The following is a 26,981-nucleotide window of genomic DNA, read 5'->3' on the forward strand; positions in this document are numbered from 1 at the left end:
AAGGACATAAGAAAAATAACAAAAAAATCTTAAATATAACAGAATGGATTCAAGATAGGCATAAGAAACATATTATTGAGAAAAGCTAGGAACTTTAATTCCTTAGAAATATTTAAAAACAAACACAGATAGTGACTCATTCAAAATTACTTAGGTGAAATTCTGAACAGACTAATTTTTTGCCAACTAAAACATGAATATAAATAATATTTACCATTAGCAAGCATGCCAGTTTTTTCTTCTTCCTAAATTAAAAAAGGAAAATGATTATACGTTTTGAAACCAAAATTATGTAAAATGACCACAATGCAAATAATAGCAAAATCTGAAATCCAGGGCTTTTTACTCCACATTGAAAAGATCAGGAACTGTGTTTTCTAGGCTTCTTTCACCAACCACTCTCATTTATCAATAATTCTTCAAGACTAGCTCTGACAGAATGTCTAAAATTCTCTTCTGAACCTTGGCAATTACCAAAATTAATTTAGACCTTAAAAATCCTTGCTTAAAGCATTTAAGTTCCATTTGCTCATCTACCTTGCTCAAGAATTATCTAGTTTTTTTGAATGTCAAGATAACAGAGCTATTTCACACAACAGTTCTGCAGTTATAACATTGCCAGTCTATTTTCCCTTATTGTTCAAAATTAATGATCAAATCTTGTACTCATTATTTCATCTATGTTTCAAGACACAACTTTCAGAAAGACAGGCCACCAAACAGCAAGACAGATGAAGTTCTTTGATATTAGAGGTTCCCTTAGAAGAACTTTTCCTATTAATATCACGTATATCTCCTACTTGGGTAGGCAGTTTGTGGGATCTTCCAATAACAGAGCTTTAATCCCTTCCTATTTTGATTCTTACCCAGACAGTGCTCTGAAGCTTCCACAGTTAGGCTGATACATTTTTATGCATATGGTACACTTTCTAAATATACCACACTATTATGCCTCGTACTGACCTATTCATTTTTCTTTTTTTTTTTTTTTGAGACAGGGTTGTGTTCTGTTGCCCAGGCTGGAGTGCAGTGGCTCAATCTTGGCTCACTGCAACCTCTGCCCCCGGGGTTCGAGCGATTCTCCTGCCTCAGCCTCCCGAGCAGCTGGGACTACAGGTGCATGCCAACCATACCTGGCTAATTTTTTGTATTTTTAGTAGAGAAGGGGTTTCATCATGTTGGTCAGGCTGGTGACTTTATTCATTTTTCAATAAAATATTGTAATTGCCACATTCCAAGGATAAATCTCATTAAATTTCTATAGATATTCATCAATCACATTAATTTCTATGTTATTTCTAAGGTCATCTAGTTTTTTCCTCAAAACTGAGTGACACGTGGACACCCCAGGACCAAATACTAAGTAAACTTAAAAATAAGAAGATTTATATATACCTGAAAAGTGTTTCTTTTATCTTGAGTCTATGTTTTCGTTCATGTTAAAACATCTAGTCCTAACACACAGTACCAAAGAGACTGTGCCCAGATAGAGACCAAAATAAAAAATAGTAATAACAAATAACAAAACAACAATATTAATTGTTCTACTAGCTACTATTAGATAGCTTCAAAGATAAGTTCTATAAGGTAGGCAAGAGTAGTAGCCCTGAACAATTCTTGGTAAGAACTGGGAAATGAGAGAATTAGAGTATGAAGCACCACTGAATGTGAACGGAATCATGTAGTTCCTTATCTTAGCCAAGTAAGTTTCAGACATTAATGTTGTAACTAGCATAAATATTAGGGAGGGACATTTACTATACTTCATAAACGCAAGTCATACCGAAGAAAAAGTATAAGTTAACATACTTGTTTAAAAATTAGTTTTGGATTTTAATTAAGCTTACAATTTCTAAAGCTTAACTTAAGCTTATTTGCCAAAATAAATCTTTTTTTGTTTGTTTCTTTGAGACAGGGTCTCACTCACCAACCAGGATGGAGTGCAGTGACACGATCACAGGTCACTGCAGCCTTGACCTCCCTGGCTCAAGTGATCCTCCCACCTCAGTCTCCTAAGTAGGTGGGACTACGGGCATGTGCCACCATACTTTGCTAATTTTTAAAAAATTTACTTTTTGGAGAGATGAGATCTCACTATGTTTTCCAGGTTGTCCTTGAGCTCCTGGGCTCAAACAGTCCTCCTGCCTCAGCCTCCCAAAGTGTTGAAATTACAGGCGTGAACCACTGTGCCTGGCCAAAAATCTCTCATAAAATCATCAATTGTCATAATTTTTTTCATGAAGATTTACATTAATTTAATATCTTGAGTTAAGAAAATGTTTGAGTGTTAGGAGACCTGTAAGTTTACAACAATGAGCAAGATTATGAAGAACTCCATTTTTTGAGCTCTTCATATAGCAATTGGCAGCCAGGTTGATGAAAAAAGTTGCAAAACTGTCAAATATATAATTGATATATACCTGTTTGGGTACAGTTATTTTTTCTGATTTGGAATTCTCTTTGGAAGGCGTCTCTTCATCTTTAGTAGTCAACGGCGCACCAACATACTCATCTTCAAAATCATCACTGTAATTTTCTGAAGAAAGTAATTTTTAAAAGTACAAAGACCACATTGTCAAACAAGTCAAATTTCAGGAAAAGGCTGTTGATTTCCAAAGGAAGAAGTCTGTCTAAGAATAGTTTATTGAAATAGTAACATAAAGATGTCTTTAGAGAATCTACAGAACTTTCCACCCCAAATCAACAAGATATACATTCTTCTTAGCATCACACCACACTTATTCCAAAACTGACCACATAGTTGGAAGTAAAGCACTCCTCAGCAAATGTAAAAGAACAGAAATTATAACAAACTGTCTCTCAGACCACAGTGCAATCAAATTAGAATTCAGGATTATGAAACTCACTCAAAACCGCACAACTACATGGAAACTGAACAACCTGCTCCTGAATGACCACTAGGTAAATAATGAAATGAAGCCAGAAATAAAGATGTTCTTTGAAACCAATGAGAACAAAGACACAACATACCAGAATCTCTGGGACACATTTGAAGCAGTGTGTAGAGGGAAATTTATAGCACTAAATGCCCACAAGAGAAAGCAGGAAAGATCTAAAATTGATACCCTAACATTACAATGAAAAGAACTAGAGAAGCAAGAGCAAACACATTCAAAAGCTAGCAGAAGGCAAGAAATAACTAAGATCAGAGCAGAACTGAAGGAGACAGAGACACAAAAAACCCTTCAAAAATCAATGAATCCAGGAGCTGCTTTTTGAAAAGATCAACAAAAGTGATAGACTGCTAGCAAGACTAATAAAGACGAGAGAAGAATCAAATAGACACAATAAAAAATGATAAAGGGGATATCACCACCGATCCCACAGAAATACAAACTACCATCAGAGAACAGTATAAACACCTCTACGCAAATAAACTAGAAAATCTAGAAGAAATGGATAAACTCCCAGACACATAAACCCTCCCAAGACTAAACCAGGAAGAAGCTGAATCCCTGAATAGACCAACAACAGGCTCTGAAATTGAGGCAATAATTAATAGCCTACCAACCAAAAAAAGTCCAGGACCAGACAGATTCACAGCCAAATTCAACCAGCGGTACAAAGAGGAGCTGGTACCATTCCTTCTGAAACTATTGCAATCAATAGAAAAAGAGTGAACCCTCCCTAACTCACTTTATGAGGCCAGCATCATCCTGATACCAAAGCCTGGCAGAGACACAACAAAAAAAAAAAGAGAATTTTAGACCAATATCCCTGATGAACATTGATGCAAAATAAAACACTGGCAAACCGAATCCAGCAGCATATCAAAAAGCTCATCCATCACGATCAAGTGGGCTTCATCTCTGGGATGCAAGCCTGGTTCCACATATGCAAATCAATAAACGCAATCCAGCATAAAAACAGAACCAAAGACAAAAACCACACGATTATCTCAATAGATGCAGAAAAGGCCTTTGACAAAATTCAACAGCCTTCATGCTAAAAACTCTTAATAAGCTAGGTATTGATGGGATGTATCTCAAAATAATAAGAGCTATTTATGACAAACCCACAGCCAATATCATACTGAATGGGCAAAAACTGGAAGCATTCCCTTTGAAAACTGGCACAAGACAGGGATGCCCTCTCTCACCACTCCTATTCAACACAGTCTTGGAAGTACTGGCCAGGGCAATCAGGCAGGAGAAAGAAATAAAGGGTATTCAATTAGGAAAAGAGGAAGTCAAATTGTCCCTGTTTGCAGATGACATGATTGTACATTTAGAAAACCCCATCATCTCAGCCCAAAATCTCCTTAAGCTGATAAACAACTTCAGCAAAGTCTCAGGATGCAAAATCAATGTGCAGAAATCACAAGCATTCCTATACACCAATAACAGACAAACAGAGAGCTAAATCATGAGTGAACTCCCATTCACAATTGCTTCAAAGAGAATAAAATACTTAGGAATCCAACTTACAAGGGATGTGAAGGACCTCTTCAAGGAGAACTACAAACCACTGCTCAACGAAATAAAAGAGGACACAAACAAATGGAAGAACATTCCATGCTCATGGATAGGAAGAATCAATATCGTGAAAATGGCCATACTGCCCAAGGTAATTTATAGATTCAATGCCAACCCCATCAAGCTACCAATGACTTTCTTCACAGAATTGGAAAAAACTACTTTAAAGTTCATATGGAACCAAAAAAGAGCCCGCATTGCCAAGACAATCCTAAGCAAAAAGAACAAACCTGGAGGCATCATGCTACCTGACTTCAAACTATAATACAAGGCTACAGTAACCAAAACAGCATGGTACTGGTACCAAAACAGAGATATAGACCAATGGAACAAAACAGAGACATCTGAAATAATACCACACATCTACAACCATCTGATCTTTGACAAACCTGACAAAAATAAGAAATGAGGAAAGGATTCCCTATTTAATAAATGGTGCTGGGAAAACTGGCTAGCCATATGTAGAAAGCTGAAACTGGATCCCTTCCTTACATCTTATACAAAAATTAATTCAAGATGGATTAAAGACTTAAATGTTAGACCTAAAACCATAAAAACCCTAGAAGAAAACCTAGGCAATACCATTCAGTACATAGGCATGGGAAAGGACTTCATGTCTAAAACACCAAAAGCAATGGCAACAAAAGCCAAAATAGAAAAATGGGATCTAGTTAAACTAAAGAGCTTCTTCAAAGCAAAAGAAACTACCATCAGAGTGAACAGGCAACCTACAGAATGGGAGAAAATTTTTGCAACCTACTCATCTGACAAAGGGCTAATATCCAGAATCTACAAAGAACTCAAACAAATTTATAAGAAAAAATCAAACCACCCCACCAAAAAGTGGGAGAAGGATATGAATAGATACTTCTCAAAAGAAGACATTTATGCAGCCAACAGACACGTGAAAAAATGCTCATCATCACTGGTCATCAGAGAAATGCAAATCAAAACCACAATGAGATACCATCTTACACCAGTTAGAATGGTGATCATTAAAAAGTCAGGAAACAACAGGTGCTGGAGAGGAGGTGGAGAAATAGGAACACTTTTACACTGTTGGTAGGAGTGTAAACTAGTTCAACAATTGTGGAAGACAGTGTGGCGATTTCTCGAGGATCTAGAACTAGAAATACCTTTTGACCCAGCCATCCCATTACTGGGTATATACCCAAAGGATTATAAATCATGCTGCTATAAAGACACATGCACACATATGTTTATTGCGGCACTGTTCACAACAGCAAAGACTTGGAGTCAACCCAAATGTCCATCAATGATAGACTGGATTAAGAAAATGTGGCACATATACAGCATGGAATACTATGCAGCCATAAAAAAGGATGAGTTCATGTCCTTTGTAGGGACATGGATGAAGCTAGAAACCATCATTCTGAGCAAACTGTCGCAAGGACAGAAAACCAAACACCACATGTTCTCACTCATAGGTGGGAACTGAACAATGGGAACACTTGGACACAGGGTGGGGAACATCACACACTGAGGCCTGTCATGAGGTGGGGGGAGGGGGGAAGGATACCATTAAGAGAGATACCTAATGTAAATGACGAGTTAACAGGCGCAGCACACCAACATGGCACATGTATACATATGTAACAAACCTGCATGTTGCGCACATGTACCCTAGAACTTAAAGTATATATTAAAAAAAAGAACTTTTTCTTTTGCAAACATTTAATGAGAGTTCAATTTATAAGACTATCTTTGGTTTATGTCATTATGGTACTTTCAAATAGTTCTCAGGGTTTTATATTTTTAGTCTTTTATATTATTAACCAAATAAAAATTTCTAGAGCTGCCTAAAGGATCTTGAATTACCTTTAAAATAAGACTTTAATATTTATTTTTAAAAGATAAACATGACCAATTGATTACTTATAAAAGGAAGGATTTTTATGAATCTTGCCACTTTTAAAAAGGTTGGATTTTGTTTTTTAGGTTGATTTTTTTTTTTTTTTGGTCTCTACAGGTATCTCTACTATAAGTCTTAACCAGTACTTATGAAAGATCTCTGATCCTTCCCTTAGGTAAATACTGGCCTTATATGACCTTTGCTGTTTTCCCAATCCTGAGTGCTTCTTATCTAAAGCCTCCAAATTATATCTCAATGACTCTGTGCAGAAGGAAAAGGTGTCTCCATGTTAACTGAGGCATTCAGTCTACTTACGGGGAAGGTTGGACAGGAATTATTTGGCCAGGATCTCTTCTTCAATTTTTAGCTTGTTCACAGTATTAATTTAGATCTGTAGCTATGAAAGGGGAACATCTTTTCAGAGTGGAACTGATCATTTTAGAAACAAACATGGTCTAATCTGTATTTCAAAAAACTACATCACACTGAGAAACAGGATGGCCTGATGGGAAAAAGACTACATAAGGTACTAGAGTCTACTTCTGGAATGGCTGTTTTTTACTCTTTTCTTAGAATGAAGACGAAGACAACTTGTGTGTAATTAACACTGGAAGTTAAGAAATGAATTTGAGAGGGTTTGGGAGTGAAACAGGGATGCTTCCAGTGAGATCTGGCTACAGAAACATCTACATTTTAGTTCATAAGAAATATGAGCTTGGAATGGCATGTGTATTGTAACTTAGGTAGATAAAATAGGTTAGTTGGTTAACTATGTCAATATTTGCATTCTGAGGCTGAGAAGTTCACTTTTGTTTCTCTTCCACATGAGAAAGAACACTGCTTGGGATTTTCTAATATCAGTAGACATATAGTTAAAATCACAAGACAGTTATAAGTAATTACTTTGTATTAGGCACACTTCTAAGTGCTGAGACCAATACAAGATGATTAAGACTTTAGTAGTCTAGGTGGGAACCACCGAATTTTAAGTGACCCTCGAGATTAGACTTGCTTAAGAAAAGATGATGAACAAGGAAAGAGGAGATATGGGAGAATATGACATTGAACTTGGACAACTACTTAGGATTTGGGAAATAATGGGAGGCGCTGTGGTGTGTGTGTGACTGCGTAAAGGAAGTGTTAGAAACAGTTCAGGCAGTATGGTATAGTGCTTAAGAGCATGACCTGGAGCCAGAAGGCCTGAATTCAATTCCTGGTTCCACTACTTTCAGCTGTAGAGCCACTGGCAGGCCACAAACTCCCTTTGCTTCACTTTTTCCATCTGTAAATTGGGGATAATAGTACTTTTCTCAAAAGATTGCTGAGATGATTAAGAGTTAAAGTGTTCAGAACGGTGGCTGATATGTAATATGCACTGTATATAAGTGTTAGCTATAATGTTTATAGTAATTATTGCTGTTAATATTATTATAGCTACTTTTTTTTTTTTTTTTTTTTGAGACAGAGTTTTACTCTTGTTGCCCAGGCTGGAGTGCGATGGCACGATCTCGGCTCACTGCAACCTCTGCCTCCTGGGTCCAAGCAATTCTCCTGCCTCAGCCTCCTGAGTAGCTGGGATTACAGGTGCCCGCCACCAGGCCCAGCTAATTTTTTGTATTTTTAGTAGAGACAGGTTTCACCATGTTGGCCAGGCTGATCTCAAACTCCTGATGTCAGGTGATCCACCCGCCTTGGCCTCACAAAGTGCTGGGATCACAGGCGCAAGCCACTGCACCCGGCCCATTATAGCTACTCTTGTACTTAATCTAAATCAAAAGTTAATACAGCCAAGTATTATTTCTGATTGGGAAAAGTGCCAATCTAATAAGCATTCATCAAAACTACATTTTATTATTTTCATTTAGTAACTAAACAGCCTACAGGCAAATACTAGCATCCAGCACATGAATGACTGACTTCCTCCCCAGAAACCTGTCATGAATAAAGTATGTTTGAAGTAAGAAGGAAGTGTCATTAGTAGACACAGAGACAAATGAGAGACAAGAAACAAAGAAAGGGAAAACAGCACATGTCAGAGATTTCAGGAACAAACATCAAGGCAAATTAAGTTTATATAAAAATGAAAGAGTAAAACTAATTTGAGAGGGTGATTCTTATATGAGAAACATCAGAGATAATATCTAGGCTCTTCTAAACTGTTCGGAAAACAATCAGAATATTTACTTGTACCACTCTGACCTTTTTCGCAGGTAGATGTTACATATTCAAGTTACTGGGTTTCTATGGTTCTCTATCCTTGTAACTTCAAAAATGTTATTTTCAGAAATAAAAATGTTCTTAAAGCTCAGATAAACCATATGCCATGTAAAAGATCCTTTTGGAAGACATTTTTCATCTTTTGTTGGCAAACTTAGCTGCAAATTTTTAATTTTTTGCCAATCTAGAGGACTCTCTCCTCTGCCATGTTGGAGTTAAAGGGATTGTACTTTCTTTGTAAACAATACAATATATAAAACAACTATTTTCAGATATTAGACAACTGGCAGCAAAAAAATGTGCTTCCTAAGAAAACAAGTGAGCTAGCCTACAATTACCTGAAGGCACATACATTCTGAAGTACTGAGCAGGGGCAGGGAGATTGGGACAGTCTCACTGAGTAGAAGAGAGCGAGATAAGTTCAGAAAGCCTGAGGCAATTTAGAAAATATAAGACAGTAATCAAGAGAGGAGGTGCCTAAGTAAAAACAAAGCCCCAGAAATCTGCATAGGGTGCCCTTGAGTCTTTGCTGAATACTAAGCTGTTAATGCATAAAACGAGCCAAGAACAAGCGGGATGGTGTAAGTTAGACAATTCTCACAGTTCATACAAGACAGGGAGACTTTCGAACTCTAATCTGCTTAAGTGGAGAGTCCTCATTGATCACTAGCGGCATTGGGATGTGCCTTAGCAGTAGGGTTAGAGGTTACCAGAGCTACTCTAGACTTCCGCTAACAAAGCATAAGAAACGCCTTGAAAAAAATCAAGTGGTAGCATCAACTACTTACCAGACAAGGCTCAATAATACTCTTCAAAAGAAGAAAACAAAATCCAGACACTGAATAACATAAAATTCACAATACCCAATATCCAATAAAAAATTGCTAGACTTCTAAGAGGCAGGAAAAAGCGTCACGAAACTAAATAGCCAACAGAAAAGAGCCACAGAAATGAACAAATACTGAGATCTGTAAAATATGTTTAATATTAAGGACTTGAAACAAATGAACATAATGAAGAAAAATACTAAAGAATTTTAAAACAAAGATCCAAAATGAACTGTTAGAGTGAAAGAAAAAAAAAATGGATGGGATTGGGCCAGGCATGGTGGCTCATGCCTGTAATCCCAGCACTTTGGGAGGTCAAGGCGGGCGGATCACGAGGTCAGGAGATCGAGACCATCCTGGTTAACACAGTGAAACCCCGTCTCTAATAAAAATACAAAAAATTAGCCAGGTGTGGTGGCGGGTGCCTGTATCCCAGCTACTCAGGAGGCTGAGGCAGGAGAATGGCGTGAGCCCGGGAGGCGGAGCTTGCAGTGAGCCGAGGTTGCACCACTGCACTCCAGCCTGGCTAACAGAGCAAGATTCTGTTTCAAAAAAAAAAAAAAAAAAAGGGATTAATAGCAGATTAAAGAAAGGAAAAAGACCAGTAACTTGAAGCAAAACAACAGTGATAGGAACTGTTCTATTGTGAACAGTGAAGCACAAAAAGAAAAAAAGATTTTAAAAAATGGAATAGTCTTAGTGACCCATAAAACAAAGCTTAGCATTCTAACATAATTAGGGTCAGAGGGCAGGAAGCGGAAAGCAGCATTATTATTAATATTTTAAGAATTTATGGCCAAAATATTTTTTATTTTGATGGAAACTATAAATCCATAGATCAATGATGCTCAACCAACTCTGAACAGAATAAATATAAGAAAAGCATACCATGACACACCATAGCCAAACTGCCAAAAAACAAGGATAAAACCTTGAAAATAGAGGAAAAAAAGACATGATATATACAAAATCACAATAATAGGAATTACCAGAAACTTCTCATGAGAAATAAGGTCAAAAGACAATAGAATAAAATCATTAAACTGCCCGAAGGAAAAACAAACACTACATAAAATTCTATATCAAGTAAAAGTATTCCTCAAAAACAAAGGCAGAGTATATTTTCAGACAAACAAAAGCTGAGAGAACTTGTTCCTAGCAGTAACCTGCACTACAAGAAACGTGAAAGGAGGCTCTTTGTGTTGAAGAAAAATAATTTGAGATAAATTCAAATATACGCAATGGAACACAAAACACTGGGAATGGTAAATATATGGATAAATACACATTTTTACATAAATATCTATTATATTCCTTAAAAGTACTTTTAAATGATAATTGATTGCTTTAACAACAACAATAATAATGCACTGTGGTGTTTTTAAGACATGTAGAAGAAAAACATTGACAAAAATAGCAAAATGGTTGAGGAGAGTTTATTGTTCAAAAATAGCAAAATGGTTGAGGAGAGTTTATTGTTGTTAAAGTTCATACAAAGATAGTGATATAACGTTATTTGAAAGTAGACTGTAATAAGGTAAAGACATATATTGTGACTCACAGGGCAACTAAGAAAAAAATACAATGAAGAATAGCTAAAAAGCCAAAAGAAGAATAAAATGGATTATACATAATACAATAGAAGGAAGGACAAAAGCGACAAAAACAAAGAGATGAAAAGAGAACAAATGGCAAAACAGTAAACAACTATATCAATAAATACATTGCTGTAAAGGGTAAAAACACATCAATTAAAAGGCAGAGACTGTCAGATTGAACAAAAATGCTAAAACCAGCTATATGCAGTCTATGAAAAAAACATTTTAAATATAAAAACACACACGCATTAAAAGTCAAAAGGTGGGAAAAGGTACACCACTACACCTCCATGCTTTGGAGGTCTCTGCCCTGTCTTCAGAGATGCCCACAATCCTGGCACAAAAATCCTTTTTTCTTTCTTCCCAAGTGGTTCACTGCCCACTCTCAACAAATGAGGCAGTTCACTTTTAACAATTTCTTAGCAGCTCAGTTTATAACACAGGCAAACCCACTCTATCTATTCAAAGCTCTGAGACAATATGATTTTCCTTTTAATTATTTTTCTTATCAATGTCTTTATTAAAAGCTATATTATCTTTTCGAATATTATAAATTTAAGAACCAATGAAATTACCTGCCAGTTCTTCATGTTTCGATTCATTCTCATGTTCATCATCAGTTAGTTCTGTGTTGGCTTGATTACTGGAAAAAATATTTATTTAATTTAGCATTACATGTTAAAAATATATTCTCATGCAATTCTTTCTGTATACCTTTTTTAAAAATCCCTAAAATTATACATGTCCTCTCTCAAGTCCTCTTGTTCTATCAAAAGCTAAAAATTTGGGAGCTTTAAGGAAAACGTTTTGAAAATAAAGCATCTTCGAAGCATATGATTAATTGTAGCTTAAAAGTAATACAAAGGAAAAAGATGCCCTATTTCTTAAATATACACAATTTTATTACTACGTGCATTTACATGTACAAATATTATCTTATGACCCTAGATATCCCTTCTACACTAAAGATTAGAAATTGACCACAAGCTATGAGAACCAGTGAAGTCCATATGAAAGCCAGAAAAAAAATGCTAAGGTCAGCACTTACATGCTAATAAGCAATTTAACCCTGAAACAGAAGCTGAATAGGAGCCTTAAAACAAAACCTAAGCAAGGGGACAAAGGAGCTTGAGTATGATTTAATTATACTGGATGTATTAGTTCATATACTGCTTTCTCTCAAACCAGGAATCAGTTCTACCTTTTCAGTCTATCAACCCTCTTTAGTGAGATCGTCAGAGAAACTATAAGACTATATAATAATGATGAGAGCTACAAACACCTAATATTGCATGTTCAATGCTATTCTGTACTTTGGCCTGTTCTACAGCAGAAATATCAATAGTTAAGAATACTGTTAAGAAATAAGAAAAAAGTTAAAAAATGTAGCAAAGTGGCAAAAAGTTGTGGCCCACAAACCCGCACATGCTTAATCTGTATTGACACAGTTGGGAGAGGCAATGACCACAGGCCCTGAGTGTCCCTGCACATTCTTGCTGAATATGCCAAGAGTGCAAGATGCTGATCATTTTTCACCATGCCATTTGGGTAACATTTCCGACCAAAGAGCAGGCTTGTTTCCACTTACTATAAAATATATTTTCACTGGGCGCGGTGGCTCATGCCTGTAATCCCAGCACTTTGGGAGGCCGAGGCAGGTAGATCACAAGGTCAGGAGATCGAGACCATCCTGGCTAACACGGTGAAACCCCGTCTCTACTAAAAAATACAAAAAATTAGCCGGACGTGGTGGCAGGCGCCTGTAGTCCCAGCTACTCAGGAGGCTGAGGCAGGAGAACGGTGTGATCATGGGAAGTGGAACTTGCAGTGAGCCAAGATCGCGCCACTGCACTCCAGCCTGGGTGACAGAGCGAGACTCCGTCTCAAAAAAAAAAAAAAAAAAATAATAATAATACATTTTCCAAGCTCAGTGTTCCTCTTCTGTAACACAGCCCACTGTGTGTGCATACATTCATTATGGATCCTTTGCCTTGCCCTCAGCATAATCATAGGGCATGGGGAACCAATGCGAACAAATGTGACACTCAGGTACTGCTTTTGTTCTTTAATTCTGATCCAGGAATATTCTGTCTATTGTCAACATCATAAAACAGGAAGGCTAGCTTGTTAGCTTACCAAGTAGGGTAAAAATCTCAGACCCTGCAAAGTTCATGACGGTAAATGCATTTCTTTATCCACTGTCTATAAAAAACTAATCATCCTGCAGAGCCTAGGCACTCTAATAATCAGAGATTATGATTCTCCTGACCCTTAATTATACCTTTGTGATCTCAAAATCCTAAATAAAATTGTAATCTGCTTTCCATTCATAATTTTAAGAATTACATGGATAACTAAATAAGGGCATTAAAGACCTCAGGTTTCAAAGGTCTTGAGAATGGCAATGGTCTAGTGTAATAAAGAGAGGACCAGCTCAGTGAACTAGTGGGATTTCTAGAATAAATGAGGTTTCCCGATAACCATCAGGGTCAACCATACAGAGGTTAAGACACAGATCAAACTTGTCTTTGCTCCTTGGTTCCCACTTCTCTTTCTGTTATTTTTTTCCCTAAGTTTACAATAGTAACCTAGACTGTCTTATTTGTCTGTGGAAAATGACTTAATAAATTACTTTCCTAGTAAGGACTTCTTGGCAATGTACCATTAGTCTCAATAGCATGAAATTTCAGATTGTGGAGGCAGCATGGGCTCTCAAATACAAAGAAACATATTCTATTCACACATAAGAAAAACCCTAACTATAAAATGAACAGATAATAGATTTAAAAAATAAGATTTAATTTTGCCTGTTATGTTTACCTATTTAAAATCACGCATATATCAGCCTTCCAAAAACATAGAAATCATAAAAATCATTAATAGTTTACACTGTACTTTACCTATGTAAAGCTTTAAAATGTGTAGAGTCATTAGAATCCAATTCCTTATTTAATCTCGAATAATCAATGGAAGATGTCAAGCCTTTCTCAAGCCTGGCAAAAAATTGTTCTTTCTCCTCTTGTTCTTCTAATGTGTCCAATCCCACTCCGAGAATACTATGGTTGAGCTCAGAAACTACTAGTTTTAAATGGAAAGCACAAATATATTTTAGTATTATACAGAATTTTGAAAACATTGATTTGAATGATGCATTTATTGACATTATGTAGTAAATTTAAAAAATTTTACAAATATTTACTCTCTCACTCATCAAATATGAATTCATATTAATAATATGTAAGGTTTAAAGCTTCTCTAGAATAATTCTAAATCTCTAGGAAGATATTAAATCTGTCTACCTGCTTCAATAAAGAAGGCTTCAAGATAGTTAATTTTTGTAATTCTGAATATAAGCATAACAATAATTTACCAACTCATATCCCTTGCATTTCTTACCATTTGTTTCTAAGCTATCAGTACTTAAGAGAGAGGTTCCACTGCTCTTAAGAAATTGAATCTTTTCAGCAGATTCCTCTTCTATTTCCATAACAGGCTGAGAAGTCTTCTTTGTTTTCAAATAGCTCACATTTGTTCCAAGCAGTCCTAGGAACACAATTTAATACAGATGAAGATTTATGTTCAAAGAATTGTTTTGACCACTATGACAACACAATAATAATGTTATGCTAATTTTGTGCACATAGCTACAAAATAAATCTGCTTGCTCTATTAAATAAAAATCCATCAGACCTAACACTCACAAAAGAAAGATTATAATTCTATTTGGTGGCACTGTATCATATTAAATAGAATACTTCAAAGAGTTGCACCATGAGACAAAATGTTTTAAAATTACTTTGAAGTAATTACAAGTACTTAATACAGTATACCATGCCACTTTAAAGAATATCTTCTGCCTTATTCCCTCTGTTCTTTACATTTCTCAGAGAGTTTTTGGTGCTGAACTCTTAACACTATTGGAAATAGACTGTGGGTGGCATGAATTAGTATAAAAAAATACAAGGGGGCAAAGTAGGTACAATTAAAAACCTACTAGGTTAGACAGAAGCCTTTGTTAGTGTAAATATCATTTCAAAAAATAGACGGAAATAGTAAAAGCTCTTTCAAAGTCATTATTTCTAAAATAATGGAATCAGTGGCTCACTGCAGGAGAGGTTCTCATGCCAGGTTATGTGCATATTGTTGGGGACGGGAGGGTATTATAGTCTCTCACAGCATTCAGGAATTTGAAATTTTCTCTAAGGCTAATATATATTAAGCATATTAAAAGTGTTTTATGACTGATTAGATATTTGATGATACTAGGAAATTATTATAGATATTTCTTAGAAAATATTATTATGGTTATATTTTAAAAAGAGAGTACTTATTTTAAGAGATACTTTGAAATATATGTGGAGAGAACTGATATGCTGTTAGAGATTTGTTTCAGTATAATCCTGAGTGTCAGAAAGTGGAGAATAAGAGAGAATATTCATGAAAAATGATTGACCATGAGTTAGTAACAACTGTTGCAGCTAGGCAATGGGTACATGGGAGTATGTGGTACTTATGTATATGTTTGAATTTTTTTATAATAAAAAGTTTCAAAAATGTTCTATGAATCCTGGGTAAAAAAGTATAACTTATGTTTATGTAGCAACGGTTCTGAGTATTATTTATTTTATTCAAATTTTTTGACGAACCATGTGCCTAGAACATTGTTAGTGCCAGCTATACAATGAAGTCCTTTACCATCACGAAGGTTAAAATCTAACAGGAAGAGACAATCAACAGCAAATATTTATGGGTGCCTGCTACACACCAGGCATTGGTCTAAATGCTGAGGCTTTATCAGTGAACAAAAAAGACAAAAATCCCTGCTCATTCATGTGATTTGAGGGCGGCAATAAGTAAAATAAATAAGCACATTGCAATTAAATAGTACATTAGAAAACAGTTAAGTGCCAAGAAGAAAAATAAAACAAGAAAGAGGAACAGAGAATGCAGGAATGGAGGGCACTACAACTTTAAACAGGATGGTCAGGAAGGCCTTCACTGAGAAGTTAACACGTGAGCTATGGCTTGGTCGGGGTGAGGGACCAATCCACATGAATACATGGGGGAAGAGTGTTTAAGGAGGAGGAAAGCAGTGTATAGCCTCTAAGCCAGGAAAATGCCCAGGCATGTGTGAAGAGAAAGGAGGCCAGTGTAGTGATACGGGCATAAGCAAGGGAAAGGTAGTCTAAGTTGGGAGGCCAAAAAAGTCAGGGTGCAGAACTGGCATGGGTGGTAGCTTGAAGGTCATTAGCTTTTATAACAAGTGAAATGAGAATCTATTAGAGGGAAGAGGTGGCTATGATGTGGCAGGCAAGATTTTTTGGTGTAAAGAAGTTTAAGGAACTCAGAAGTCAGGTTATTAGAGGCATTAGCTATGTAGTTAATGTAGTCACCAATAATTAGACAAGAGAATTGGAGACTCACAGTGAAACAGAAGTTAAAATCTTTGAGGAATGAGGAGGAATAACCCGGAGTTCGGTAGATAACTGCAACAAAGAGACATAGTAGATAGGTGGTCTGATAGCAAGGTTCATAAGGAGATTGGAAGGAGAATGGTCTAGAAACAGCAATGAACAATAACCTACTCCTTTTCCAAGTCTAATGGAACAAGAGACGGGGCAAAGAAAACAGTAACCATTGGAGGTTACTAGAGAAGCAGCAGTGTTCACAGAGCAAAGTTAAATGTGAATTACAACTCTGCTTTGAAGGAATTATATAAGGTTAATTGGGGGGTATACCAAGACAGGAAAATCCAAGAATATTTCCATGAGGAAGTAACATTTCTGCTAAGATGTGAAGAAAGACCAGGAAATAATTAGGTGAACTAGGCCAGGGAGACCAATACAGGCAGGGGACACAATAGGTACAGAAGTGTGACAATGGGAGGGGCAGGCCACATTTGCAGATGCAAAAAGGCCAGTGAGGCTGGACCCAGATGGTAAGCGTAAGCCTAAGAGGAAATAAGCCCAGAGCAGGAAGTCAATGGTTGGACCATGCTCGTCCTCATAGGCCAGGCACAGGGTCTTGCTCTGTATTCCAAGAGCACTAGAAAAAACTGGTAAAGTTATACAGTATCAAAATTTCCTTATTTTAATAGTATATGTTTGTTGTAAAAAACTGATATATGGAAAAGGTTTGTTTTTTGCTTTTTAATATTCTTTTGTTCTTTGTTTTCTTCAAAAACCAGAAGACTGAAAATGTGTGCTATATCTTCATATTTATGAAGATTAGAAAAAATATCACTTTTGGTAGAAGGAAGCCTTATTAAGAAGTCATGAATTTTGACTTCAATTTCCTAATTAGTGTCCGCTTGGAAAAGGCTAAGAATCAATTTATTTTATGCCTTTCTGTGAATAATGGTTTTACTGGATCAAATAATAACCTCCCTAAGTTGTAAAAAATCAAGACAGAGATTCATAGACGCTTCAAATGAAAAAGTATATGCCAAGGTTGGTGTGCTGTGGTGGCAACATGTCCAGGGTCTCACCCTGGCTCTAAAGCACGACTTGAGGTTGTAGCTCACACTAACCAAGCTCACAAGAGATTAATGTAACAGAAACGAAGATCCAGTTTAGTTATTTACAATAAAGAATACAATCAGCAAGAGGATGAGATAATTTCACCTTCTAAGCCGAACATTTTATTCCTATGGCAACTGGGAAATAAGCAAAATTATAATGTAAAAGTTGCTCACTGTTGATGTTTAATGGTACCTGTCTTAAGATTAGTAATGCATTCCTCTTCTCAAGAGGAGTGTTGAATTCTCCCTGAGAAGGTTCTACACTCTTGACACAGGAATCATGTCTTGCCTTTTTATGCTAATGCCTAGTATTTAGAACATAATACAAACTCAGTAAACATTTGCTTGAATCAGGGACCAGGTTATTTCCGTGGGCAGGGAAACCTCCCTCTGTTTAAGCTGACATTGCCAAAGTTTGCTTCTTGACTATCCTTCTTTACTTCTTTTACTAATCAAATCTATTTTTGATACATTTAAAAAAATTATTAATACCATCAATCAGGTTACATGTGAGTATTTTTGGTCTAGGAGCTATTCTTTTCCTGTAGGATTAGGTTGTATATATCTGCTCTGATTCATTACCTTCTAGACAAAAGACTTTGTGTCCCAAATCTTTGTCAACAATTCCAACAGTACTTCATCTTATAATATCCTTTTCAAGCATTAAAAGCAGGGAGAGAGTCTAAAACATAATTCTTCACTACAAAGTTCAGCATATTGCATAAGAATTTCTAAAAAATGCATTGAATTTTTCAATAAGGAATTTCTTTAAACTACAGTATTAAAAAGAACAGAGACATAACTGTCAAATCTACTTTAACATGCATTTATTAAACAAATTTATCACTTAATGTTGAGGGTCAGGGGATACCAGGACAAAGAAGTGTTTCCTACCCTCGCAAATCTCCCAACCTCAGGAGTTGTCCTATAAGTTACAACTATCAACACAATGTGTAAGTGTCACTATGGTGTTCTGACATCAAAATGAAGGAGAAACTACTTGATGACAAGAGAGCTAGAAGATAGAGTGAAGGACTGCAAAAAGTGGTGATGCTAGGCTTTATTAGGCAAGAAGGATGGATGAGAGGAAAGGCATTCTAATGGCAAGGAAGCATGAGATAACGCACAGAGGCAGGGAGGCCTATGGTGTTTCCAGGAGATGAGGAATGATTAACTATGGCTAGAGTACACGAGAAGGCAGGGTTCCAGTCAGATCATGCAGAATCTTAATTATGACATGAAATCAGGCTCAATTTTCATGAGGGGGGTGAGGAACCAAAAGCCCATATGTAAATTTTTTCCCTAGAGATACAGAAATTCTATCATTTTACAAAATTGTGCTTAACACTGATCCACAAATGGTGTGAATGTAGGTACTGAAATAGAAGCAGTCGGGGTTGTTTACAGATACGGCAGTATCATGTATAGTAAACCTATCAGGCCAGGTGTGGTGGCTTATGCTTGTAATCCCTGCATTTTGGGAGGCCAAGGTGGGAGGACTGCTTGAGGCAAGTTCGAGATCAGCCTGGCAACATAGTGAGAGACCCTATCTCTACAAGAAATAAAAAAAATTAGCCAGGCATGTTGGCATGTAACTGTAGTCCTAGCTACTCAGAAAGCTGAGGTGGGAAGATTGCTTGAGTCCAGGAATTTGAAGTTACAATGAGCTATGATTGTGTTACTGCCCTTCAGCCTGGGTATATCATATACATACATATATGAGACATATATACATAGGGCAGTAAATTTTTTTTTACTACTGTCATTAACAAACTGTGATACCAAAGTCTATAGGTTAAACTCTTCCCAACGCAATGACATTAATATACTGCCAGAATATCTTATTAAATCACCTTAAATCAATTTATCATTAAACATGATAATAAATATACCTGAATTGTCACCTTAATTTGAGTAAATATAAATTATCTCCATGTAAAATAAGCTGATAATGTTATAACACAGATTTTCAATTACATAATAAATACATAATAAAGTACTGGTTATATGAAAATCAATTCAAACTTCAAAAATCCACCCTATTAGTATTATTTTCTGTGTATATTTATAGTGAAGTAACAAAATCCAGAAGTCTTGACTGACCCCTTGTGGTCAAATAATTTGAAACTAAAAATCAGCAACATTTACCATCTTTAAAATCATCTTCAGTTATCCACCAAGGTACTGTATCTTTCTTCTTCATCTCTTTTTTAGATTGTCTAGCTGTTTTGTCTGAATTTTCAAAAGAATCATCTGAAAGCTGAATTAGATATAAGATATTGAATTTGAAAATACAGTGTAAATTCAAGAATCTCAGATTCATCATTAAGCATGTTTCTATTAGTTCGCTCACAGTTCAGCTACCACATAGATAAATAACATTCTCATCAATAACATATAATTTCACAGCTACAAACATATTTGGCCAAAATAACTTAAAAATCAGACATACATCTCTGAGCATCAATTTCATAATTAAGTAAACCAGGAGAATAACAACAAAGACATAAAACTTGATCAAGAATTTTTTTCAGCAAAGAAAAAACAGGAGGATACAATCCTGTCTTCTAGACATTCTCTAGGGTTTAAGAATAAATAATCGCTGAACAAAATTGCATAGCACCACTCTAGAAACAGAATTTCAAGATAAGGAAGAACTGAGTTTCAGGGTGTAAAGAGGAGGATGAAATTGACCAAGAAAAATCAGCATTTTTTTTTTCAGTGATTGATAAACGCTTATTTGCTTTTTTCTACACTTCCAATCCAAATTTTACTACAATCCTAAATCCCATGCTCTAACCTCAATACCACCCCCCACCTTAGCCACCCACCACCTTAGCCAATAACTTGGTCACCCTTTTCTCTGAGAAATAAAAACCTTCAAACACTACCCACCTCACTCCACCATTACACTTACTTGTGAAGGCACTTCTTTTGTCTCTTAGACAACACAATTCTTTCCACCACTCCAAGCAGAACTTCTCTAGGTTCTTCCTTCCTTGGTTATCCCATTTGATGTCTGTATCTTCACTTCTTTCTCTCTCTATCCCCTCCCTTCCCTTTGATTATACACCTGCTCAGCACTGCATCTCCAGTGCCTAGCACAGTATCGGGCACAATTGTGGAATGAAAAAATGAGCATTCTACTCAACTTTGAAAAAAAAAGTAGAACAAAACAAAAAAATTCCTTATCCCTACATCCCTTTTACTCTACCTATCACATTTCCTTGATATACCAACTCCTTGAGTTCACTTAACCCTTTATAATCTGGTTCCCATCCAAAACAGCTCTCCTCCAGGCACCAAAGGCCTCCGAAATGCCACGAATAAAATACCACTGTCAGTTATCCTCCCTGATCACATCATGGAATTTGCTACTGGTGATCAACTCTTAAACTCTTACTTCTTGAAACTCTCTACCTTGACTTTAGTAGCATCACTTCCTCTGGGTTATTCTTCAGATCTGTGGCTACTCCCATCCATCTATTTTAATAGCTTTTGGCTTTTTGCCCATTTATTTAACAGGAGACTTTTCCTGCTCTTGATCCTTTTTCAATCTCATTCTACATTACTTTTTCTGGAAAAGAAACCAACATTTACTACATGCCTGCTCTATGTCAGGATCCACACTCAGGTTAACTCACTTAATCTTTAAACAACCCTGCAGAAATTTACTCATGGTGAAACTGAAGCTCTAAGAGGCTAAGCAACTTGCTCAAGTTGCTACTGTTAGTAAGTGTTACAAAGTGACAAACCCATGTGTGACTAACTCCTCTCCACTTTCCACTATACTATGTAGTTCCCCAACTAGAATATTGTTATCTGAGTGACCTTTTAAACTTCTAAAATGACAGCGCGCGTGCACACACACACACACGCACACACTCTTCCACTTGCCAAACAAAAAACTCTACCTCAGTGACTTGAAGAATGTCAATTTAAAAATGTTCAAGAAGAACTTACTGTCTTCACTAACAACCAGGTAGGAAGACAGGAGGGAAGAAAAAATATTCCTTATCTCACCTGAATTTCTGAAATTAGTTAGCTGCATAACTTTTCACTTACTCTCTAAACTTCAATATCACCTTGAGGTGTTCCATTTCTCTTTCCTCCCATTTTTTCAGTTTATTTATCTGTAACATAGATATGTTGACCTTGTAGGGCCATGACAAAGAAGAGAAAAAGAAATGAAGATTTCTAATACGTGATAAGTGTTCTTACTTTAAACAACCTTCCACAGTGCTTCCCAGCACTTTCATTAAATATTTTTAATGAATATGATTCATTAAAAATAAAACAAAACAGGCCAGGCACGGTGGCTCACACCTGTAATCCCAGCACTTTGGGAGGCCGAGGTGGGCGGATCACGAGGTCAGGAGTTTGAGACCAGCCTGACCAACATGGTGAAACCACGTCTCTACTAAAAATACAAAAATTAGCTGGGCGTGGTGGCATGTGCCTGTAATCCCAGCTACTCAGGAGGCTGACGCAGGAGAATCACTTGAACCCGGGAGGCAGAGGTTGCAGTGAGCCAAGATTGCACCACTGCACTCCAGCCTGGGTGAAAGAGCAAGGCTCTGTCTCAAAAATAAATATATACATAAATATAAATAAAAATTAAATAAATAGAAATAAAACACAACAAAAAAGCTGATTCTCAGATACAATAGTTGTTGGCAAGGATATGGAGAAACTGGAACTCTAGGCTGGGTGTGGTGGCTCACACCTGTAATCCCAGCACTTTGAGAGGCCGAGGCGGGCAGATCACTTGAGGTCAGGTGTTTCGGACCAGACTGGCCAACATGGTGAAACCCCATCTCTACTAAAAGCACAAAAATTAGCTGGGCGTGGTGGCAGGCGCCTGTAATCTCAGCAATTTAGGAGGCTGAGGCATGGGAATTGCTTGAGCCCAGAAGGCAGAAGTTGCAGTCAGCCAAGATTGCACCACGGCACTCCAGCCTGGGCAACAGAGCAAGACTCAGTCTCAAGAAAAAAAAAAAAAAGAAATTAGAACTCTGATAAACTAATACACTACTAGTGGAAACGTAAAATAACACAGTCATTTTAGAAAATAGGCAAACACACAGCTACCATATGACACGGCAATTTCACTCTTTGGTATATACACAAGAGGAACAAAAACACATCCACACAAAAACTTGTACATGATTGTTCATGGCAGCATTGTTCGTAACTGCCAAAAAGTGGAAAGAACCCAGATGTCCATCAACTGATAGGTGGAAAAACAAAATGTGGTACATCTACACAATGAAATATTTCTTAGCCATAAAAAGAAATGAAGTGTTAATATATACTACGACATGGATGAACCTTGAAAACATCATGCTAAGTACAAGAAGCCAGACCCAAAGGGCCCCATAATATATAATACAATTTCTATGAAATGTCTGTAACAGGCAAACATTTAGAGACAGAAATCAGATTAGTAGTTGCCTAAGGCTAGGGAAGGGGGAACAAGGAGATGGAGTAACTACTAACAGATATGAGATTTCTTTCTGGGGTGATAAAAATTCCTATAATTGATTGTGGTGATGGTTACATAACTCTGAAAGCACAGAACTGCACATTTAAAATGGGTGAATTAAATGGTATGTGAATTATGTCTCAATAAAGCTATTTTTAAAAAGCTGGTTACCACCACTGTCCTAAAAAATAAAGATATATAAACTATGTCTTTGAATAAATTGTTTGAACAATAATTTATCAAAGTGAGAAAAGTTAGCATGACTCTAAAATCATGACTTTCACAGTAAAATAAAATGACACATTGCAACTGAGGATGGATATAAGAGGAAGAGAGACAGAGACAGAAGGGTGGGGGAAGGAGAGTGTTGGAGAATGTGTGTGCTGGAAGGGTGGTAAATGAGGGAAGAATAAAAACATATTCTAAAAGGCCTGTTCTGCTATCTTTTACGATAAAAATCATTCCTATAAATTTAATTTTCAAAATGTGTCTGTATTTGAAATTTTAAAAAATCAATTTTTCAAATGGTAAATGAAACTTATTCCAAGCGCCTATTACATCTTGGCAATTGGTAGATGCTTTTTTTTAATCCTTAAAACAATTCTACAAAGAAGGCATTATTTTTCCATGAGACAGATAATGAAAGTGAAGTTTTTTGTACCACATTAAACTCCCTTTTTTTTTTTAACAAGAATGTATGACATATAATAGCTTAAAATGTGACTCTCTTGAATGCTCTACAAGGCCCCTCCATTTATATAAATAGAGTTTTATGCATCGCTTAATTATGGGGATATGTTCTGAGAAATGGGATTTCATCATAGGAGCATCACAGAGTGTATTTACACAAACCTAGATGGCTCCATGGTATAGCCTACTCCACACCTAGGCTATATGGTATAGCTTATTGCTCCTAGGTTACAAAGCTGTTCGGCAGGTACTGTACTGAATCCTGCAGGCAACTGTAACACAATGGCAAGCATTTGTGTAACTCAACATAGAAAAGTAAACATATAGTACAAAAGATTAAAAAGGTACACCTTTATAGGGCAGCCCCATTATAATCTTACGGAACCATTGTTGTATATGTGGTCTGTTGCTGACCAAAACATCTTTATGAGGTGCATGACTGTACAGAGAACGTGGTATAACCATTTAATGTACTCATTCAAATATTTATTAAGTATTTATTAGGTACTGTAGATACAGTAGTGAACATGTTGATATATAATAGCAATGAACATAGAGTCGTCACATTACAGAGCATACATTCTTATAATGGGAAGCAGAAAACAAGACCCATACAAGAAAAATAATTAATGTGCTAAGTGCTATAAAAAGAATTAAATACATGCTAGATTAAGAAGTGACTTTGTGTTTACCTTTTACTGGATAAACAGAAGAATCCTCTCTGAAGTGGTGATATTTAAGTTAAGATTTTCACCAGCCAGGTAAAGAGTAAGGGAGGAGCATTATTGGCAGAGGGAACAGTGAGTGCAAAGCTCCTAAGGTGAAATGAGCTTGCAATGTCTGGGAGAGAAAAAAGGCCACTGTGGAATAAATAAAGTGGATGCAAGAGGGATATGAAGGCAGTGAGATATGTAAGAGTGAAATCATGAAAGGCTTTAAAACCATGGTAAGGAGTTTGTTATTTTTGTTATTTTTTTCTACACGTGGTGGGAGACCAATAGAGTCTTTTACTGGGGAGGAACAGTCTGACTGCAGTGTGGTGAAAGGAATGCTGGGCCATGAGTTGGGAACTGCTGCCAATAGCCCAGCTGAGGTGATGGCACTGAACTAGCAGTGGCAGAAAAGGGACAGAGCTAGAGGGATGATGGGAATTCAGAGTTTGGTGATGGACTAACTGTATCTTCAAGATGACAGAATTGAAGGATGAGTCTTTTGAGACAAATTTGACAATATAGCTTTTAAAAATATAAACTTACCTCTTTCATAAACTGTTCAAACTCTTCATCTAGCTCTTCTTGGGAATAGTTAGCCATAGTCAACAATTTTGACCTCCCAAAGCAAACATTCTAAAGTATCTCAAACATTGGAAACACTAAATGACAAGAGACATAAACATCTTTTGAGGAAATCCATCACATCATGAACAAGACCAGACTTAAACTTCAGACATTTGTTATGATTCAGTATATATGTACAATTTTTTTTTTTAACCAGTAAGAGCTGGTCAAGAGATTCCTAATTCAGTAAGCAAACTGATTTGGAAAAGCAGCTTTGACAGGATGTCTTGTACTCAACGTTCAGAATTATGTTTTCATCTGTTAACATCCAATTGTTAAAGAGTGGTCTCTACAATATTTCCCAAACCTATGTTTGTGTGCATGTGTTAATTAGTACCTCTCAAACACAAACCAGGTCCTCACAGGGAATCTTAAAAACTATAAGTTAGCAAATCCAAAGGACTGTTTCTTTCTTGCAAAGCACACGACAGAGTTTGTGTTGCCTTATCACTCGGCTCGTTATTTTACCAATCCATAGTAATAGTTTCGTAAAGCAGACTGTATCCAGACACGGGGATGTTTCAAAATATACACAAATAGAATTTAGTAAGAATTAGTAATTTAGTCAAAATACGTAAAGAATACTTAAAAAGTTAATGGAGTACACAAATCAGTACTATGTTTCTTTTGAAGCGAGGGAAGACCGACAAAAGTTATGCGCTGAACACAAGTAGAATCCAGTGATTTGCAACGGAAAGCGTTCCCCTAGACATCTAATGAACCCAACCTTGGGTCGACCCCCAGCTCCTGAACTCCCTAGAGCAGCTCAAATCCCAGCTTTCTTCTGTAGAGATGGGGGAGGGGAAGAGGGCTTGCAGACCCGGACAATACCCTCCCCATTGTGCAGAATAACACCTCTTCCCCTCATTAGCACTTTCGATCAGTTCAGGGTAAGTGCGGTTAAGGTCTTGGCCTGAATAGCTTGGTCAGGGTGAGCTCCACTAAAAGCTTCTCAAGCCTGGCTGCGACCCCGTCCCCAGAAGCGCGGGTTCGGCAATTGGAGGGAAGACAAAGACGCATTTGCCGTGGGCTCCGGGCGGAGAAGGGGAATGACCTGGAAAACTAAAGCCCTTCGCTCGAGTATGAAGCACGGCCTCGACCAGGGCGATTTGGGTGGGAAACCAGCGTTCACACCTTACCACCTACCTCTGCCTCTGAATTCCGCGCTTTCCCGGAAGGTGTGCGGGTCCACTAGTTGTCAGAGTAACAGACTTCAGCTGCCGGGTTCTGGAGTCACATGACCCGGGATGGTCACGTGGGCCGTGGGTTTCCCAATGCCTTTACAAGCGAAGGTCGGAATAACCACGGCTCAGAAAGACACTCTAGTGGCTAAACCTTCGTTGCTGCAGTAAAATGCCTTTCCTTCCCTGGCTTTCCCTACGTTCCTTAGAAAAGGGGACAGCGGCAAACCGGTTCCTGGAGAAGCGAGACGGAGGCTTCCAGCGGACTTGGGGGGCGCGGTGGTTGTAGGCCAGCCCGTGGCTTTCTGGGAAATGTAGTTTAGCTCCCCTGGTCCTTGTGTTTCCGCACTCCGCATCTTCGCCTCCCGCCTTCCCCACACTTGTCATTCGAGCGCTCTGTTTTTCCAAGGGGCAATTTTGAAGAGATTGAATTTCTTGGATTTCTTTGGCCTGCAAAGACCTGTGTAGGCGTTGTGAGAGAAACACAAACCTGTGAGGAAAAAAACTCTCGTTTAGATGGGGACTCTGTTCCACCACCTAGTGGGCAAGAAATCGAAAATACGCAAACAGCAAGATTCTTATTAAGTTATTGCTCCTCCTGCTACCCCTACTTTTCAAAACTGCATTCTTTACTGGCATTTCACAATTACTGACTTGGATTTTGTTTTCTATTTCTTTTCTTTTTTCAAAGCATACAACATTAGCTGGAGTTTCAGAGGACAACATTTAGCATAGTGTAAGTAAAATCTACAACAGC

The 26,981-nt window shown here is 37.1% G+C and overlaps 1 protein-coding gene across 3 annotated transcripts in view; it reads right to left on the bottom strand.

The window, feature by feature from the left end:
* The window catches only part of CEP162 (centrosomal protein 162), a 103,404-nt gene extending 76,688 nt beyond the window's left edge, over positions 1 to 26,716 (bottom strand). For 2 of the 3 annotated variants that reach the window (XM_063666374.1, XM_054491867.2), the window contains exons 1-8: positions 26,190 to 26,716; positions 24,963 to 25,078; positions 19,680 to 19,791; positions 14,408 to 14,554; positions 13,912 to 14,089; positions 11,587 to 11,654; positions 2,421 to 2,536; positions 215 to 245 (exon numbers count right to left, since the gene is read on the bottom strand). In XM_063666374.1, the coding sequence (XP_063522444.1) occupies positions 215 to 245; positions 2,421 to 2,536; positions 11,587 to 11,654; positions 13,912 to 14,089; positions 14,408 to 14,554; positions 19,680 to 19,791; positions 24,963 to 25,019 (709 nt within the window). In that variant the 5' untranslated portion in view covers positions 25,020 to 25,078; positions 26,190 to 26,716. The remainder of the gene's footprint in view (positions 1 to 214; positions 246 to 2,420; positions 2,537 to 11,586; positions 11,655 to 13,911; positions 14,090 to 14,407; positions 14,555 to 19,679; positions 19,792 to 24,962; positions 25,079 to 26,189) is intronic. The other variant, XM_054491869.2, reaches the window with a different exon arrangement.
* Between the last annotated feature and the right edge of the window lie 265 nt (positions 26,717 to 26,981).

The sequence above is a fragment of the Pongo pygmaeus genome, chromosome 5 (genome assembly GCF_028885625.2).
Source record: "Pongo pygmaeus isolate AG05252 chromosome 5, NHGRI_mPonPyg2-v2.0_pri, whole genome shotgun sequence".
Taxonomy (NCBI): Eukaryota; Metazoa; Chordata; class Mammalia; order Primates; family Hominidae; genus Pongo; species Pongo pygmaeus.